Source organism: Aythya ferina (genome assembly GCF_964211825.1).
Source record: "Aythya ferina genome assembly, chromosome: 21".
NCBI lineage: Eukaryota > Metazoa > Chordata > Aves > Anseriformes > Anatidae > Aythya > Aythya ferina.
In genome coordinates this window covers 3,158,583-3,179,106 of record NC_140319.1, presented here as the reverse complement: position 1 = coordinate 3,179,106, position 20,524 = coordinate 3,158,583, and the positions used below count along the sequence as shown (strand labels likewise).

The 20,524-nt window shown below is 39.2% G+C and overlaps 2 protein-coding genes across 5 annotated transcripts in view; both read left to right on the top strand.

Moving 5' to 3' along the window:
* The window catches only part of TNFRSF8 (TNF receptor superfamily member 8), a 31,226-nt gene extending 27,185 nt beyond the window's left edge, over positions 1 to 4,041 (top strand). For all 3 annotated transcript variants that reach the window (XM_084495210.1, XM_084495209.1, XM_084495211.1), the window contains one exon: positions 753 to 4,041. In XM_084495210.1, coding sequence (XP_084351336.1) covers positions 753 to 994 — 242 coding nt within the window. In that variant the 3' untranslated portion in view covers positions 995 to 4,041. The remainder of the gene's footprint in view (positions 1 to 752) is intronic.
* A 369-nt stretch (positions 4,042 to 4,410) lies between these two features.
* On the top strand, positions 4,411 to 20,133 carry TNFRSF1B (TNF receptor superfamily member 1B). 2 transcript variants are annotated; one of them, XM_084494795.1, is made up of 10 exons: positions 4,411 to 4,555; positions 11,802 to 11,904; positions 14,381 to 14,509; positions 15,128 to 15,277; positions 16,136 to 16,229; positions 16,315 to 16,508; positions 17,220 to 17,294; positions 18,274 to 18,311; positions 18,651 to 18,924; positions 19,533 to 20,133. In XM_084494795.1, exons 1-10 carry the CDS (start codon positions 4,433 to 4,435, stop codon positions 19,829 to 19,831), a joined length of 1,479 nt encoding a protein of 492 aa, XP_084350921.1. In that variant the 5' UTR covers positions 4,411 to 4,432; the 3' UTR covers positions 19,832 to 20,133. The 2 variants fall into 2 exon arrangements, with proteins under 2 accessions (XP_084350921.1, XP_084350922.1); XM_084494796.1 differs by having other exon boundaries at positions 4,444 to 4,555; positions 17,220 to 17,293; positions 18,272 to 18,311; positions 18,667 to 18,924.
* The last annotated feature ends 391 nt before the right edge of the window (positions 20,134 to 20,524 follow it).

The window sequence follows — 20,524 nt, the reverse complement described above, 5'->3', positions numbered from 1 at the left end:
CACAGAAAGAACAAGGAAAAGGAAAAGCAGAAAATGTATTTTCTGTTTTTAGTGCCACAGATCAGCAAAGATTTTTGTTATTATAAGCAGTTCAAAAAACAGGCTTTTGCAAAATGCCAGTTCCCTGAATTGGGAGAGAGAAGGCTGTCTGGGGAGGCAAGGTAGTCAAAGAAATGAAAACCAAAACTCCTTAGCATTCCCTACATTTCTGTACAGTGTTGAACTTTGCCCAAGGACTGCTTTTAATACAGTTATTTTTGTTTTTCAGAACAACAGGAACATAAACATTGAACTATCCATAGCTATCTTCCCCAGATCCCAGTTAGTTGTTTCTTCTACAAGATTCTTGTGAATATCTTCCTGCCTTTTCTGATCTGTCTTTCTCCTGTAGTCCTTCAGCTTCATTACAGGAGGGCTAGAGCTACTTGATCTAGAATGGCCAGAGTCCCCATGGCAGTGATCCAAAACCACAGTGTGGCTTAAAATGAGCAGGCCGTCTTTATCGCTCAGTATGTTCAATACTTTTATTATAAAGAGATAAAGAAATAGGCAAAATGTGTGAGTTACATAAGCTTTAGTGGGTTAGTGAATTCTGTGTTTTCACAGTGACAGACTTGATATGCATACCTCTGATTTTAAAAAAGAAGTAAATAAAAGTTGCGTAACAAGTTAAAATTTTGCATGGAAAGGAACCATCTCTAGGGACAGCCATATTGTTACCTATGCTCAGCACTATTTTCTTTCTTCCTCAGAAAGCATATACATCATGAAGGCCGATACTGTTATTGTGGGGTCCATTTCAGAAGTGCCTGGTAGCAAGAACTGTGCTGCTAGAGGATGTGAAAGTGATGATATCCAGGAAAACACGGAAGAGGAATTGGCAATGCACTATCCAGAGCAGGAGACAGAGTCTTTTCCAGGGAATGATGTCATGGTTCCTGTGGAAGAGGAGGGAAAGGAATTCCATCACCCCACCACTGCCACTGAAAAGTGATAGCCCACCAAGAAGGTGTGCAGCTACAAAAACACCCAGTGTGACACTAAGCCGAAATCTACAACAAGGGAGGCAAACACATAGTGTCTTAAACAATCTGAAAACTCATGTAAAACACCAAAAAACATTCAGACAAAGAGCACTATAACCTATTTCATCTAACTAATGAGAGGATTATCCAAACTGCTGGCCTTTGTAGATCATATCAAATATTTTCTCTTTCCCTTGCTCTCCCAGTATCATGCTGGAAACAAAGTTGAATCAAAGCTACAAAATTCAGAGGACTTCTGGATGCTAACTCAAATTTCACAGCTTGTTTTCTCTGTGTGAAGGACTGGATCGAAACCTACATTTGATTACTTCTATTAGCTATTAAAATTCTGGCCATAATTCCAAGTTAATCTTGACAACCAGCCACGTTTCACATATTGGTTCTGTTCTTTTACCAACACTTCCAATTTTGACGCAGATTTTGTAACATCCAGTATTTTTTTAAGGTCTCCGCACTTGAATGAAAGTGATGATAATTTCAGTTTTCACTAACAAATAGGACTCTTGCCTTGTGGACTTCATAAGGAAACAGGATCAACAAGCTTGGAAAACAGAATGCAAATAAAACTAGTTGAAGTCCATTGTACTTTAGGCCAATCCTTCTATTTTTGTCACATCTGATTCATGTTTCTAGACTATTTCAAATCGTTAGTAAGCACAGAAAATGGACTCTTCTAATGGAAGCCAAACTAGCTGAACATTTGGATGTTGAATGAACTATGGGTTTAGGCCAACGTGAAATCTATAAAAGGGGAAATAAGGAAAACTTTTTCTATAAAAAATTAAGGACTGAAAAATAGGCTAGCAATTACTTCTTGTCACATTGTCAGTATCTGCTTGCTTTAGAAAAATTGCTCATAATCATCAGAGTGACACTGAATTGTATATGTTCTTTAAAATAATTCTGTTTGGTTTTGTGGTCAACTGCCTTGTGTTACGCAGTTTCTCAAAGTTCATGCTGCTTGTTTGATAACTGTAAATGTAATAGTGCTGACTATGTTTTTGCACAGGACAGTGGAAAATGAGCAAGATGACAAAGTGTGCCTTAACAGTAAAAAAAGGAACCACAAAAACAATTACTTGCTTTGTAGTTTTACCCTGGACAGAGTACTGTAATAACAGCTGTGCAACTTCAGTGTCTTTTGTCTTAGAAGAAACAAAAGGAACGTAAAGGCGTACAAAACACCTTCCTGAGCAAGACTCCCAGTACAAGTTACCTACTGTTTTATCTGTGACAGTGGCAGTAAGAGATGCTATTCAGGGAGAGAACATAAGCCCAGTTAATATCTGCTGTTTTCATTCCTTGTACTTCTGCAACATCAGCTGTAATTGGATTAAGGCTGTTAAAGAGTTTGTCCCAGCCTTTAGAATTCCTTTTGTTGCCGTTAATTTTTCATACCTCTTCTGAATTTCCTGGTATAATCTTCCTCCACAATCACTCTGTGACAACAGATTACAGATAGTTTCAATTCACCGTGTAAAGTACTTCTACTGTTTTTAAGATGACCTCTATTCAGTGAGTATCACTAGTTCTTGTGTTACAGAATTTAGTGCAATACTTAGTTGCCGTTATAATACTTGATTGTACCCTCCTCAGCATCCAAGCTGAGTTCCTATCTTTTTATATTTCTTGTGTAAGTGATCTGATCCACTGCCTTGGTGATTTTAGCTGACCTCTTCCTTATCTCCTCTAACTTCACTATGTTCTTCTGGAGATCTGGACACCAGAACCATGTACTGCACTTAAGAAGAGGGTATGCCAAGGTTTTAAATGCTGGCAAAATTATATTTTTTATTTTGTTCTTAGCACCTTTGTAGATGATGCCCAGCATATACATGTATGTTTCTCTGGGGTGTGAGGGGTGGGGGCTGTCCTTGCACAGATGATTTCAGAGAACCATCAAGGATGATTCCAAGATCCCTTTTCTGAACCGTAATTGATAGCTACTAATTCAGCATCAAGCAGGCCTGGTTTAGATTATATTTTCCTGAATCATATCATGGTTTGGTTGGAAGGACTTTCAAGATCATCTAATTCCAACTCCCCTGCCATGGGCAGGGACACCTTCCACTAGATAAGGTTGCCCAGGGCCTCATCCAGCCTGGCTTTGAACACTTCCAGGGCTGGGGCATCCACAGCCTCATGGGCAGCCTCTGCCAGTGCCTTGCCACCCTCACAGTGAAGGTTTTCTTACTTGTATCTAATCTAACCCTACCCTCTTTCAGTTTAAAGCCTTTACCCCTTGTCCCATTGCTACATGCCCTTGTAAAAAATCCTTCTCCAGCTCTCCTGAAGCCCCCTTTAGGCACCAGAAGACCACTGTAAGTTCTTCCCAGAGCCTTCTCTGCTCCAGGCTGAACAGCCCCAGCTCTCTCCATCTGTCTCCACAGCAGAGTTGCTCCAGCCTCTGATCATCCTCGTGGCCTCCTCTGGGCTTGCTCCAACAGGTCCATGCCCTCCTTGTGCTGGGGGCCCCAGAGATGAACGCAGGGCTCCAGGTGGGGTCTCAGAAGGGCAGAGCAGAGAGGGACAATCCCCTCCCTCACCCTTCTGCTCACGTTGCTTTTTGTGCAGCCCAGGATACGGTCGGCTCTCTGGGCTGTAAGTGCAAGTTGCTGACTGATGTCAAGCTTCTCATCAACCAACAGCCCCAAGTCCATGCACTCAATTCCAGTGTCTGCATCACCAACAAAGATGTTAAACAGCGCTGGGCATGATGCTGACCCCAAGGAGCGCTGCCACTCATCACTGATCTCCACTCGGACACCGAGACATTGACTGCAACTCTTTGAGTGCGACCATCCAGCCACTTCCTCCCCACCGGAGTTGTCCTTCCATCAAATATATGTCTCCAATTTAGAGACAAGGATGTTGAAAAGTGTTAAATGCTTTGCACATGTCATATGCATTGCAGCCTGTTAAATGTATTATACTTGATATACTTAAGTAACACTGATGACCTTTGAATTAAAAACACCATGGATTTTATCCTGTAGCCACGCTTTTGTGTCTGATCTGTAAATGTTTCATTGCTGTTGATACTTGCAGTACACAGATCAGTTGCAGAAAAAAATCTTCTTGCAGGGAGCAGTTTGAAAGTGGAGAAGGTATTAGTCAAGTGCAGTTTTTCTCAGGAGCGGAGCAGGTCTGAATTTAAGTCCTCTTAATACCATCCTGGCAGCGTGCAGAAGACAGTAGCGAACGCGGTGCGGTGCAGCATGAACGAACGCTGCGAAACGTAAGTTCCTATTTTGGGGGCTAATAAATAACTAAACCTAAATCAGAGCAGAAATAAGCCCACAGCGCTTGCTGAGGACCTCCCCTAGGATACAGCTTCCAGCTCCGAGGGCGGGGACCGGGGCTCTTTACCCCTGCAGCCCTGTGCGATGCTGAAGCCGGGGGCGGGTGCCCCGGGAGCCTCCAGCTCCGCCTCGCCGCTGGCCTCTGTCGGTGCGATGGGGCCGCGCTGGCTGCTGCTCGCCGCCCTCCTGCGAGCCGTGGGCGGCCGGGTGAGTGCAGGGGGCTCCGGGGGGGGCTGCAGAGGGCTTGTGGGGGGCCCCCGGTGCCCGGTCGGGGTCCCCCCGCAATCCTGCGGGCAGGGTAAGGCGCCAGCGGGCGTCTTTTCGCTGTCAAGCTCGGTGCCGTGAGCTAGCTGCCTCCCTCTGCTGCTCAGTTCTTCGGGAGCCTCAGGGCTTTTGGACTTCCTTCCAGCTCGTCCTGCTCCCTTTGGCGAGGTCGATGTTTTTTTTCTGGGTTCCCAAAGGGATGGCTAACTGTTTTTTTCCTGGGTTTTCATTGGAAGTGTGTTGTTTTTTCAGGCTTGTTTGAGGATTTGCAAAGATTGCGAGGGTCCTGGCAAGTGTGGAGTGTATGTCTGTATTTAACACCGTTATTTAAACAGGAAGAGCTTGTTGTGCTCTACTGCATCCCTTAAAAACATTCCTTATTTACATAGAAAAGCCCTTTAATTTACAGCTGAGACCCGATGCGATGCAGCTGTGACTGTTCTATATCTTGCTGAATTACTGAATTCTGTTCTTCAAAGTATCCTGTTACTGTTTAAAGCAAAAAGTTTCATGGGATCTATTTGACTTTGGGTGTATGCTGTGCTGGTGTAATGGGTAGTGTTTTTCTATCTGATTTTAAGGTTTATTGGACTGTGAAGATAAATGTGGAAATAATTCTGAGATGTCCATTTCATTGCTTTTTCATGGGATGTGTGTGTTATTTACATGTTTATTTAATCATATTAACTGAGCCTTCCTAAGACAAATGTTTAGTGAAACTATGTTAGGGTGTCAGAATGTATATTGAACCTGGAATTACAGAGCTGTCTTTTCAGGAGGACTGGGTGCTGTATTGGGTTTGATAGTACGTCTTTTTTTTTTCATCTGCGTTTCATTTTGAATTCAGCCCCTGGTTGTAAGTGGTAGTATTTTGAACATGATTCATGTGAAACACTTTAGACTGGATGGGTTAAAGCAGATAAAGAAGGGAGAGCCTCAGGATTGTGGCAGATAGTATCACCAAAATGTAAGCATGAAGTTTTGTCGTGCTTCTTGCTGTCAGCCTCAACAAAGGGTTTGTATTAAAAAGGAATTAATTTTTCTGACACCCTAAACATTATCTTATAATGGTAAAAAGCATGGAGGAAAGTTTCAGCATCACTTTTTGCATTGTCCTTGGACTCCTGACAAACCAAACTCCATATATGAATTAGAAAACCAAACCTAGTAGCTTCAAACACATCATCTCTGCCACACCACCACAACAAAAAAGCCTGTTACATCAATTTTTAAAAGTGCTCAGTTAAAGAAAACTTGGTTTAGCTTTGAGGGAGACAAACTGGTAAAGCAATAGCTCTTGAGTGACACACACTTTCTTAATTTTCCTCAGCCTAACTAATTTTAAATATTCTAGCCTAATTCTCCATGCTACGCACAGGAACTGAACGTGTTTTTTGCTATTTTGAAGACCTCAGTCATCAGATATTTTTAATTGAAACTTTCTCAATAGCCTCAACCCTAAATGACTGTCCTTTGCAGAGCGGTGGAGCTGCTGATGTGTGCAGAGGAAGCCATCCTCTGGATGCTGCTGGCTGGTTGTAAAGGAATGCTGCTGGTGTGTGGAAGGTGCACTGAGTTGCAAAAGGATAAATGTAACAGAAGATCTTATGGAAAACCCCTGAAATAAAGGGCTGAAGGCAGACTGCTCAGATGCCATTCTTTTTTATGGTCAAAGCTAAGGAGGCCATGGGTGACCTGCACCTTTCTGTTGTACATATCCTCATGTGTGGTCATTGCATCAAAGTTCATAGTAACTGCAAGTCTTAACAGGCCACTGCAAAAGGCATGTGTGATACAAGCAATGCCATTCCAAGAAAATTCTCAGGCTTGCAACGTGTTATTCCACTTGCCTTCCCCGTTGTTTGCCTGTGTAACTTTGCTTTCTGCAGGAGAAGTATAGATTTTAAGGCTCATTAGCTCTGACAGTACCTTTAAGTATCAGATCTTGATTTAGTGGCTGATATCTTTTATTAGGGCAATATTTGGGAAAACAGAACAGCTTTTGGGTGCATATGCTTGAAGTTTTGAAACATAAGAGCTGGTATTCTGGAAATATATGGATATTGATGTGTGGATATAACACATGAGATACTGTGTCTTCCTGCAAACTGCCCTGCATCTATAATTTCTGTGTGTTGTGAATAACTTCCATATCCTATACTGTCTACTGCCACCTCGTTTTGGGAAGATGTTCTCATATTATGGTGGTGAGTGGCAGTGAAGTGGAAAATCCCTAACAGTAACCAAAAGATACTATTTTCTCAGGAGGTGGGGAAGGTTGTGGTCATCAATCTGCTTGTGGCTCTGCAAGGACTCCTGGTTTACACAAATAAAGCTGGATGTAGTATGGGAGAGCAGTTCATATAATGGACCTTAATCTTAAAACTTCTTTTAAATACCGCTCTAAGATTAGGTTATGCTTTCAGTATTGTTGGTCTAGCCTGATGCCCTGATACAACTCCCACTGATTTTGGTGAGAAATGCTGTTATCTAAGACAACTCTAATCTTCAGCTGAATTCATTCTCTAAACGACCAGTTCAAATATTTTAAATATAATTTTGTTTTTTCCTGTCTTCAGAGATTTGGTGGCTTAGCAAATGATATCTCTGTACCCTGAGACCTTTCCATAACAACAGATTTTTATGTCAGAGTCTTTGGTGACTTCATTGTGGTTTCATTTGCGTAAAGACTGTTATACACCAGATACGGTTCCTGTTCAGACTCCTTTGTTTGACAGCTTGAGTTTGAAGGCAACTGTATGAAAAGGAGACCAATAAAAGAAATGTGACAGGATTAAAATATGTGATTAAATCTCTTTGTTTTAAATTACTTCTTTGAGTGAAACTGAAAAGTATATGAATATATATATATATATATATATATATAATATGCAATTAGCTTGTTTTATTTCCAGCATTGAAATTACTTAAGTTAATTATAGATGAAGTCCAAGAACTCAGGGACAAACTATAAGGCAGGAAGTAAAACAAATTATTTTATTCTAATTAGTATTAAGCATATAGGGAATGCATTACATTGGCACATGCTGGGAGAAGTTGACACTTGGACTTGCCTTTGTGGGAGGGTGCTGGCCTCAGGCCCTTTCCCTTCGCTTGAACAGCTCCACACAGCACAGATACAGCTGCAGGCCTGAAAGCCACACGACAGTTATGTACTCTGCTAGTTTTATCTCTTGGTAGGTAGGAAATAGGGAATCTTGGAAACAACCGTACATACATAATGAGAAGAATCTATTCTAGCCTCTCAGTTGGTGTGGAGGCTGCTTTTAATCCACTCCCCTCCAGTGACAAATTAGGTCACTTATCTACTGGATGTCAGTAGCACAGATGGGAAAATGAGACAAAAAGTGCAGGGACCCTTGGAGAGAGGATCTTGAGTAATCGACTTACTGCACGTAACTTCTGTTGGTAACTTATTGCTTAAAACAGAGATTGCAAAAAATCTCCTGAGTGAGCAGTGTAGTTAAGGGCAAGCACAGAGTTTACTCATTTCTGCTTTGAGTGATTAGGGATTACTCATCCTTCTTATGCAGATATTCCAGCACAAGAACCAAGTGCTAAGATATGTTGCCTAATTTGATTGATTTGCATAGAAATAGACATGTTTAATAACGTCTGTACCTCTGCTGCTGGGTAGATGAAGCATTTTGCCTTCTACTTGCACTGGTCAAATGAAATTATTTTAATCATTTAATGAACCCCTTCCAAATTGTTCATTTTGTCTGTGTAAATATCTTAAGTCTGTTGCTATTAGACACTGCTGCCAATTCTGAGAAATGCTAAGGCTATGATGTAAAAGATGCAGCACCAGCTTAACTTCCTTCATGCTTATCTCCTTGCAGAACAGAATCACAGTTAAAGCGGAAGACAAAATATGGGTATGAGAGATACAAACAGTAATAAGCTGTAAAGATTGTGGGATAGAATCAGGTCCCTTTACTCATCGGTCTTTCAGACCGAAGTAGCTAATGGGTATGGATGCCAGAGAATTTCATTTTGAGCAGCAAATATTGCACAGCCCAACTCACAGCCTGAAACTGGGGAGATGCCTAGAAAAGGTGGGGTCTTCTGGTAGCCAAGAAAGCTAGGAGAAATTTACACCTGGAAAGAGGCCTACACTTGCACTGACAGAGTAGGGGATTTGTCTACTGACTTTGACAGGTTTGGTTAAATGAGCTTACATGGGAATTAACTACTGAAATTACTGGATTTGCTCCAGAACAAGCCAAGTTGAGCTCATGCATGTATATAAATTTGATTTAGGTGAGTCTTTTTTGGTTTCCCATAATGTTCTTTAAGGCTACTTGACAAGAAATTGTCAGTTGTATGTCGTTGAGAGGCACAACTCATCAGATAAGCTTTCAGGGAGATTTTATCGGTCAGAGATATCCTTTCAAGTACAACTTAAGAGAAACAGATGTGAACCCATCAACCAGTAGGTTTTCCTGTGTCATTAACTCACAAGGCAGTGTTTATAACAGACAATGCAGAGGATGAGATAAGAACACTTTTTTTTTTTTCTCTTTTTTTTTTTTTGCCAGGAAGCCTCAGCAGCAGCAGGATAATTTGTGATGTGGTTTTTGTATTTCTTTCCTTTTTTTTTTTTTTTTTTCCCTGTCTGTGTGTTTTCACTGGAGTTTTACTATTTAAAATGACTCTCAAGTGCTTGTGTTGATGAAGGTGATCATAGTGATGGCAAAAACACAACTACAGCACTTTGACTTCTCTTAATAAACACTTTGATCTTTTGTCTCTTAATAAACAAGAAAAGATCTAAAATTAAAAATAGTATTGATGAGAGCAGAACCGTTTTCTTCTCCTTTGTTAGAGTTTAGTGTCAGCTTACACTTACAAATGTGGTTCCTCTACTACTTGTTGCCTGTTACCAAGTTCAGCATTAACAGTTATCGCTGAACCTAGAAGGTATTGAAGAGACTCATTTTTCTTTTTTTGACTCATGATTATTAATCTCATTGATCACGATGAAACTGATAATGTTGAAGCCAGCCTCCTGTTTCTGCTTCAAAGTCTTCAATCTTTATGCAAACCCCCTTTAAATAAGCTTTCTTAACTGAAACGCAAAACTGGAGGCCAAAGTATTTTTTGGAGATGTATGTGGCTGCAGCCTGGTTCCTGCAAAACAGTCTTTCTTCTCATCAGAAGGCAAACAACAGTATTTGAAGGATGCAGCTTGCGCTCAGCAGGTGTTTCTAACTTCAGCTGCTCTGCTGTTTAAGGAGATTTTTAAAAAAATAAATGTTTGGTGTCATTCTTCCCCACCCCATCATGGTTTCTAGCTTGCTGAAAAGGTCTTTTCTAGTTTCTTCATCACTTCACAACTGGTCAGTTTCTTGTTAATCTGTGAGCAAATGGGGCAAGTACTGGCGAAACCCATCCCGTCTTTCTGGTTTTGAGTCTTCAACTCAACTGACTCAACAGAATAGATCAGAATTGTCCTGGTTTCTGGTCAGTGCTACCAGTGTTCACGGTGGTTTAAATAGGAGTGGTGAAATGTCTACTTCAATAGTTTGGTTTCCTTTTTCCTGGAATGGGTATTCAATCTTAAGAAGGCCTGTCTCTGCCTTCACATTCCCAGGAAAGGCTCCTTCTGACAGTGACTATTGAATAGACGTATCAAGCCCTGTTCCTGATATACAGATAGATAAGAGGCAAAATATTTCCACAAACTGCATAAGAAAATGTGGATTCCCTTAAAGCAGTTGTTGAAACTGGGAATTGTTAGTCCACTTTGTCAGTAATGTGAAGATATAATAGGTAATCAACATGTTTTCTCAGTAAGGAGGAAGGATATTTTCATTACTGGCTTCCAAATGGCTGGTTCCTGTTTTGATTTCTCTTTTTAATATTTTTTTTAAGTACTTCTCTAAATGTGTGTAGATTATACATGGAACAATCTCCTCAGACTACAGACAATTGAGCAGTGTCACAGGCTCTTTGAACACCTTCTTTCTGATCTGGCAGGAAACTCCTACGCTTATACTAACGTTAGATTTTTTCTTTTATTCAGTGAGTATGTATTTCCTTTTGAAAAGAGATGGCACTTCCTCAAATATTTTGACACTTGTTCATTGAAGTCATTGATACAGATCTATATGAGCTGAAAATTAGGTACAGTGTATTTTATGACTGCTACGTATGCATTTAAACTGCCATGAGAGAGGTTTTTTATTACTCTTTTTTAAAGACTTGTAGCCAGTTGCTCCTTTTCAGAAGAAGACGTGCTTTTTTTTCAGAGACGTTTTCAAAACATCAAGGCCTTTCTCGTTTAAAAAGGGAATTGCAAAGTGTTTGGAATTATAAAAGCTTTATTTTTATTTTTTATTTTTCCTCTTTCCTTTGGTCAAACAGCTTTAAGGGGTACAGGTTCTTTCACTGAAGGGACGGATTATTTTGCCTGGATATTGCATGGGTGTAAGTGAGGGCACAATCAACATTGTGCCCTCAACACAATCAACACAATCAATATTGTGCACAATCAACATTGAGCACAATAGAAGATTCAGTTTAGCATCAAGTGTCCTTTACACCCACTGATGAAAACAGAAAGATTCCTTCAAGCATTGCAGTAGTGCTAGACCCACAGCTCCCTTCTCCACCAGGTTGGGAGGCCTGGGGAATATAACAAGAGGTAAAGTCAATCTTTTAGTTGGCTCTAAATGTGTATAGGAAATAGACCTATGACTATTCACATAGCCACTTTGCAGACAGTGGTTCTCCCTGGAAACCTAAAGGTAAGAATTTAGGTTTCACTCTGGTGTTTTCTCAGAGGTTGCTTAAGTCATGCCAGTGAAGAACAGGTACGTAGCCCTTTGTTTTAGGGGATTCAATAGTGACCAAGTATGCTGCTAATCCCATAGTTCCATTGCATTGTTTTGAACATAAAACCTGGAGAAATTACTTTGTTCATTGTGACGGATTGAAAGCAGATCTTTGAAAAACAGATGAACTGCTAAATGGTCTCAGGTAGGTCACAAGCTGCATGCTCTTCTGTTTTTTGGTCTCTGCTGCTTTCTAGTTCATCAGGCCTACCTGATCAGAAAGGAAGGGGTTATAAGTGCACTGATCTTTAAGTGTTTGTCTCTTTTGACTCTCTGCTATAGGGTCAGGATGGATTTGTGACTCATGGTTTTTCTCCAATTTTTCCTAGGATTATTCATTGCCTTATACGCCACAGTTTGCACAATGCAGAGACCCCAGAACTGAATTCTATGAAGAAAGACTTAACAAATGTTGCAGCCAGTGCCCTCCAGGTAGCTTATAATTTAAACTGTTACTTTACACAACCAAATTCAGACAATTTTCAGATGAGTATAGTACATGTTGGTTATTGAAGAGCATTGATTTTTTACTTTTACTATGGGCTCTTAGCTGGAAGACAATAAAGTACTCTGTCTGTAAACATATCTGAAGAAGAGACATATTGTTCATCAGAACTGGAGTTGTGTTACAAGTTTAACTTGGCTGGGGCTTATCAGGAGGACCATGTAGGCTGCTGAGCTCTTGAAAGCACAGCTTTACGTGGTGTTTTGATAAAAGCATTTTTAAATGAACAGTTGGTTTTAAAAAAAGAAAGAAGAGCGACAGCTAACTAATGAAATTACAAATACGAAACATCATTGCAGACCCAAGCCCACAGATATATTGTAAAACTGCCATTTTACAAGGTATAGCTTAATTTCTGTACTTTGACGTATGACTTACATAAGGGGCTTGCTGCTGGGCAGGTTAATCGCTAATTGCTCATTAAGGGAGTATTGTTGTCTTTTACTGTAAATCAGACACTGCAGACCACTATCAGAGACCATGTACAAGACCACAGAAACTGTCTGCTTTGAGGTTATGTCACTCCAGTGATAATTATTAATATTACATTATATATAATATAAATACTTTAATTATTATGATAATTATTTAAAATTTACCTTCTGTTAGCAAAAGTTGATTGCAGAAAAGAGGGAGAGTGGAGAGAATTTTTTTTAATTTTTTTTTAGGGCATCGTAATGCCATTTGCATATTCTAATAGTAGAATTTTTGCAACAAATTGGCATTATAGAATTACATTAGACACAGAAGAAAAAATGTCTTTGTCTCACAACATGCTGAGCAAACAGAATTTGTCTCCATAAGTGCTGAGTTCCTGTCAAAGAGATCCGGAAGTTTATGCAGGAAATTAGTATTTGCTGAACTAGACACAGTTGTTTGAATTAACTGTAAGTGTCTAGATAGATCTGTCAAGTTTCATTTGTTAAAAACATAGTAGAGGAAATACGACAATTTGTAATTAAAATTATTTTTTACCGTAATTTATCAAAGATTGGAGCTTAAATCATTAGCAGGATGTGGGAGGTGGATTTTTAGCTTCAAGTAAATACATGCAAAGCTGTCTTGGGAAATAATTTCCATGGCTCGCCTCCAGGGCTACTTCTTTTGGAAAACATTCTCCAAGCAGTTCCAGAGATTTTTCTTAATTATGTCCCCTTCCAAGCATATCTTCCAGGATACTTCTGTACAGGATATGAGGCATTGACTTTTATCTTCTTCCTGCTTTCATGAAAGGAGGAAATGGCAACTGAAGTGTTTTTCTTTCTCCAGAGAGGATATGTTGGAGCTCATGTTTACTTAGTGCCACCACTGCACTAAACTCTGGTTTTGGTGAGAAGCATTGGTGGAAAGAGGAGTAGCAGGTAGTTACGGAAAAAAGCACTAAAACCTGACTGTTCACCTCACAGTGTTCCTGGAGAAACTACCTTTACCAGCTTTTGATACTGTTTGGAGTGCCAGTAGCTTCAGAAATTAATTGCTTTGATATGTTAAGACTGGCTGATGATATTAGGACTGACTGAAAATGTGAAGGAAGAAGAGTGAACATTTCTAAAGAGCTATAGCTCATGTCCTCTCAGTATTGACTAGTGCTAAAATTCTAATTCAGCTCTGCTTGCTGTGACACTTTATTTTGACTTCTTCATTTGCTGCTGTTAACAACAGTAAAGGCAACACCCAAATTAGAATAATCAATGTTGGAAAAGCCCTCCAAGATCATGTGGTCCAACCATCTCCCTACCACCAATGTCGCCCACTAAACCATGTCCCGAAGCACCACATACAACCTTTCCTTGAACACCCCCAAGGGATGGTGATGCCACCACCTCTCTGGGCAACCTATTCCAATGCCTGACCATTCTTTCTGTGAAGAAATGTCTCCTAATTTCCAACCTCATCCTTCCCTGGCCCAACTTTAGGCCATTCCCTCTAGACTTATCACTAGTTATCTACAAGAAGAGGCTGACCCCCAGCTCCCCACAACTTCCTTACAGCTAACTGAAAGGAAGTACACCATTTTAGCAGGTGCCTGACTTTCAGCATGAAACACGATCCTGTGTGTTTCACTACAAAACATAGCTTATGTGAGGGTAAAAATCCTAGTTTTATGTACTGTGTTAGCTGCATCTAAATACATGCTGAAGTGTTTTGTTGAGGACTGAGGCCGTCTTGTTTTGAAGATGGCTGGAATCCACTGATCAGGCATGAATAATATAAAAGAAGTCAGAACTTCCCTGTGTATACATGCAGTCCCCCTTTAAAGCAGTACTTTCTTGGTATGCATTACCAACCTGATAGTGATGATGAAGGGAAAATGTTTCTATGGCTGAGAAAGAGACTTACCTTACTCAGCCCTTAGTGATCTTTTCCAATGAGATGCTTTCACTGTTTGTTTGTTTTCTATAGGTCAGTATAAGACAGAGAGCTGCAGTCACAGTGTGGACACAAAGTGCAGTCCTTGTATACCTAACACGTATACAGCCATCTGGAATCGGTCTCCTCAGTGCTTTGCTTGCTCACCACCCTGCAGGAAAGGTAGGCTTGAATTATGAAAAAGACATTTGTCTTTGACTGCCTGCTCAAAGAGATGGCTTGGTTTAAATTTGACTTTTCTCCTAGGAAAACTCTTAAATAATGTTTGTTTAGGACTTGTATAATTCCATTCTTATGCATTTGCTATTTGTAAAATTTTGAAAAAAAACAAAAAACAGGGTATAGACTTGTAAGGACCCCTTCCCTCTTTCTTTATAATCCCTAAAAATGTGATGCCAGTCTTATATTCTTGGAAGGTAAGGTGCTACATTAATAAAATATATACAAATGTCATAAGTAGAGATGAGCACAGGTAACACAAATGTGCATATTTACGGTTATGGTACTATATACTGTACCTGCAGCTGCAAGTAGAGTTTCAAGTGTGAATTCCACAAATGCAAATTTCGAATCTCCTATAGAGACAGACAAAACTCTTCTGAAAATGTAGATGTTGAGGCACATAATGTATTTGCGTTATGAAGTTATACTAGCCTGAAACTGCAAAATTGTCTTTAGTCTGTGGTATGCAAACATCATCTCATATTCACTTGACATATTGCAGACTTTGATTTTAAGTGTTTCTAATATTATCTTGTTTTATTCTTGTTTTAAAAACAGGATTTGTACAGAATCAAACGTGCACTAATTCACAGGACAGAATCTGTATTTGCCCACGCAATGAGTACTGTATTTCAAAAATATACCAGAACTGCCAGATATGTAGAGTGCATAAAAAATGTGGAAAAGGTTACAGAGTTTTCAAACAAGGTAATTTAATTCTCAACTCTCAGAATCGACACACAAAATAGATCTAGTGTATGAAGATGGTTATTTATTGCTTAAATAGTTCGTTGATACTTTTGAATCTGCTTCCAACTTGTTAAGTTACATTTGGTAAAATACATTGCTTATTGTCTTTTAATTCGCTATAGTTTTGCATTCTTTTTAGTGCAAGAATTATCATAGCACATAGACAGTAAAGACACCAACAATATTCTCAAGAGGCATATCCAAAGGAAGAGAATTCTGCAATCTTTTATTGCCATATACCATAAAACTCCCCAATCCAACTTAATGTGCTTTTGTTTTGCTCTGCTGTGTGATTTCTTCCATACATGTCAGATTCAGGACCACATGTTTCCTGTTTAAATCCTTGAAGCAGGGCATCCGGTTGAATTTTGCTTACAGTAAGTAATGAAGATTCTATGCTGCCCAGCAGAGTGAATCTCTAGTAGATGATAAATTCAGATGATAAATAATATCCAATGAGGTGGAACACTGAATATCATTAAGAAATTAAGAATCACTTAAAAAGATACAGAGCTCCAACAGAATTCAATAGGTGATCAGCCTCTTAGGGACCAGTGAAAAAATCTCCACTTTGTCTGTAGTGCCACATTTTAACATTTTGGTAGGTTTTAACCTTGACTATCAAGGGTACCAAAGTAACGGTTAATTAATCTTCTGATTTGTGTGTGGGTGGAATGTTTCAAATTAATCTCTCCCACAACAGTCAGACTGTATTTTGTATACCGCCCCTGTATCACTTTCAGGATCTGTACCACAATTTGATTATTCATTTTTGTTTTTCACTATATGACTAACTGGAGTTCTCTTTCTTTAAAGGAACGGATAGCACAGATACAGAATGTAAACCTTGTCCTCCTGGCACTTTTTCAGATGAGGAATCTTATAATACCAACTGTACACCACACACAGTGTAAGCCAGAGTTTCTGTCAAATAGCAGTCTTTATCTGTATACAGGGTTGTTTTATTTTCTAACTTCTCTTTTTGTTTCTTGCAGTTGTAAATCAGTGGCTGTTCCAGGAAACAGCATGAATGACACTGTTTGCCATGACTCAGGAAGAGCAGATGCCACAGTTCTGCCTCACACTGCTGAAAACATGCTCCCAATCCAAAGTTCAACTTCCACCAAACCTGACATAATAACTCGACCTGTCATGCTAAACTCTGTACCTGACATGTCTCACATCATCGGTGAGCTATTAACTCATTTAAAGTCACTTCTGTTTGGCTAGGAAGCAAGATTATCTGTAGTTGACAGCTTCTTTCCAAAACCAATTACCTGTACTTAAACAGAACCTCAGAACAGCTGAGTTAATTCAATGACACTGCTTGTCCTGTGTTGCATAATATTTACCTGTACATCTGCCCTGCTCACTGCATTCCACGTTGTCTTAGGTTCTGGGCTGAGGCAAGCTTGACTTCATAAACCTCCTGGAAAGAGGTCTTTGGAGACTTCTGGCAGCCTTTTCCAAGAAAGAGAATCCTTATAGCATTCACAAGTGTGGACATATTCTCTCCTGTTCATAGACAATCCAGAAGGCATGTATATTTAGGAGTATTCAGGACTGCCTGGCCTTGTATTTTATGAACTGCTCTTAGGCTGGTGAGATACCTTTTGTGACTGAGGCCAAAAGTCTGTCCTCAGTTTTCGGAACAGGAAAGTTCAATTTTATTTTGGTGGAGTCTGAAAATGAGACTTTGGTATTCAACAATGGAGGCCTCAAATAAGAATTTCAGACATATCTGGTACTTATAAATTTAGTTGTTATAACCATGGAAAGAAACTACAAAACTGATTCTTTCTAATCTTATCCCTTGACAGACTGACCTGCTAAATTACTTACCTGTTTTTTGTTGTTGTTGTTTTCATTTTTTTAATTGTTATTACTCTTTTATTTTCAGGATCAGTAACAGGGCCATTGTTATTGGTCCTGTTAATCACTGTTTTGGGATACTGTTTAATCTCAAAAAAAAAAGGTAAGATTCATGAAGCAAAATCGAACAGTTCTTGTAAGTATTGTCACCTCATTTTCTACCAATTTGAGCCTAGTATTTGACTGATGTCTTAGAAGGTGCTAGCTGGCTCTGAAGCTTTTCTTGTTGCTGCTTATGGATGAAGGATCACCAATATGTAGATTCATTGACATCTAATAATATATAAGTTCATTTATATTTTTTTTTAAGGGGAGAAGGCAATGCTTTACAGATTCCTGCTTGACTCGCTGGCAGCCTTATAGCATCATGAAACTCTGAGGAACTTTTGACACCATTCCTCTGTTACATTGGGGGGTGAAATTTGGCCAAATGATTCAAAAGTCAAAAGGAGAGAGACTACCAGAAACCTCATGCAAAGCAGCTTGATCACATAAGCTTTGCAGGCACAGAAAATCAGAATTAAAAAATACACCAGGAATTCCACGTGTATTTAGAGTAAAAATGTCTTTATTAAATCACAAGGTGAATTTCAGCTTAATACAGGGTTACACAAAGGCAAATATCCCCTTGAAATCTCTCTTGTTCCTTAGATTTTAGACAGCTTTCTAAACATGCAACGTGTCAGGGGAGTTGGACAACTGTGGAAACAGTTATGCTCCTGATGGAGCTTGTTAAGTGTTTTGTGCTTCACTTAAATATTGTGCATTATCAAATATTATAGTTATCATTAAACAGTCACAACCATAGTTTATTGTTACCTATACCTTTTGTCAATTACCCTATACTAGAAAAAATATTAATTTATGCAGAGGGTTCTCTTTGCTCACTGGCAAAATTCAAGGTAGCTTACAAACTTAACACAGTATAACTTTCAACATTTAAAATCACATGTACTGAACATGCATTTGGAGTTCACTCCAGGAACAGACTAGCTGAAAGAGAAACTCAGGCTAGCTGGAAGTGCAGCTTTTGCAACTGAAACAAATTTTGATCCTAATGAACCATCTTTTCTCATTTGCAGCCCTTGCATACTTGCCACCAACAAGAGAAGCAGATGCGGTGAGTGTCACTCATTTCTTTCCATCTTCTCCACTTTAACATAGAATCATGGAATTTTATCTAATTACATGTATAAAAAAAAACACACAGCAGAAAGACAACTGGAGTGAGAAAGGGGTGGTTTGAACCCCAAGCTTAGAGTGTAAGATGTACTTTTTATAATCGATGACGCTCATTTTGTTGAATGCCTAATGAGCTAGTAGGAGTCTTACTTACAGTCACCTCTACACAAATGGGGATTATTGGTGGTTTCTTTAGCTGCCCAAGTACTGACCAGTTCTTTGCTAGTGTTCGTTAAAAAGATAATTAATGTTTTGCAGTTTTCTGCAACTGTTTCAGCCTTTTTCCCCTTCAGAGAAGCAGTGTGACAAAAAGATAAGAAATACAGGATCGCAAAGCTCCAGCAGCTGTCAACAGGAGGAGCAGCATCTCTTGGAAACTCCTGGGTCAAGTAGTAGCTCCCTGAATAATCCAGCTGGGTCTGCAAGAGTCAGTGTAACAGATAACAAGAACAATGAAAAGAAAGAAACAGAAAGATTGCCACAGCAATATTCAGCTGCAGAAGGTTGTAAGCTTCACAGTTGTGGAGACAGACACAACTCTGCAAGTTCAGGTAAGAGTCTCTCAAAGAATCTATATTGGAATGTTCCAGAACCTCTTGAAATTTGATTGTCAGTTATGAGTCTTTTTAGAAGTTTATATGAGAGGATAAAACATTATGCTGAACATGGCTTCAGCAGAGAGAGCATTTGGCTTCAGCAGAGAGAGTATTTAGTAAGCTTTGAAAAGAGAAAGTGATTGTTTTAAGTTGTTGGCCTGGTATAGTAGAGACCATGCTCAATGGAGGAAAAAGTTATTTGCAGATTAGGGGATCAGAGTGATGGTATCTGTAAGTGGGACAAATGGACAAAGGGAGCAGTAAGAAATGAACATTGTCTAAAGCATTCAAAATGGAAACAAATGGATAGGGGTTTGGCTGGGATCCAGAGCTCTGTATTAATTTTTACAGCTTCTTTATCACTGGGATAATACTTAGATTTTATGGTACCATCAAAAAACTAAAAGGTTGTAGAGCCAGTTTACCTAAATTAAGTGAAGCAAGAAGGTATTTAGTATCTACTTTAACTTTTAAGTCAAAGAACCAGACAAAAAAAAAAATCCAACTGTCCTGTTCTGCGCTGCATTCTTTCATGCTTAATCTGATTTTTTGCTCTTCAACAGAACACTCTGGTAACGGAGGAACGCAGGTGAATGTGACTTGTATTGTTAAAGTATGTAATCCAGATTGCAGTTCCCAGTTCCCAGAACAGGCTAGTCCAACTAGCATGGATTATGGAAACATTCGTTATTATTCTCCAACCGGGGAAGAAATTCCCCTTTCAAAAGAAGAAAACTCCATGAAAAAAGAAACAGAAATTCACATCTCAGTGGAAGCCAAAGACAATTTACCTCAGGACTTACTTCCTGAAGAAAAGAAGTTTCCTCTGGGTGTTCAAGATGTGGGGATGAAAACTGTTTAAAGGAGATAACAGATCATACACTGATTGACTGATAAATTCATCAGATAACTCCTTATCTTCTAAAATAAACATGTTAAATGTAGCATTCCTACAGAGACTTGAAATCTCATCTGAGTATAGACATTTATTTTTTGAAGTTTTTAATCTCTTCTTTGGCAGCTTTGAGAGTTGAAGGATCACCATTGCAGCTTTGAAAAAGTTACGACTTTTAATGCTTTATCTTTTACACTGAACGGCCTTCCTTCTGTGATACCCTGAAGAAACCTTTGCTAGCTTTGAAAATAAATGTTTTTCTAACTATATGCCATTTACTTTTCTTCTGAAACTTCTTGTGATGATAATTTGGGATCAGGTTTGCCACATGTCGAGAACATGACTGAACACCACTTCTGAGTGACTGGATTAAAATTATCAGTCATACAATGCCAGTGAATTATCCATGTGATTTTAGTTTTAAAACTGTGTTCAATTTCCCATCCCATATTTTCAAGGATTTGCTTTTCTCCAGCCTCCTGCATATTTATTATTGTAGTTTGCTTTCTCTCCTTATTGGACCAAACTTTTCAAATCAACCTTACTCCTTATCAAGGAGTGGAATCTTTTACAGGAGCTTTTTTTTTTTTTTTTTTTTTTTTTTTCCTAGATTATAACTATTACGTCTAAATAATAGCATTATTTCATTAGCTGTACATA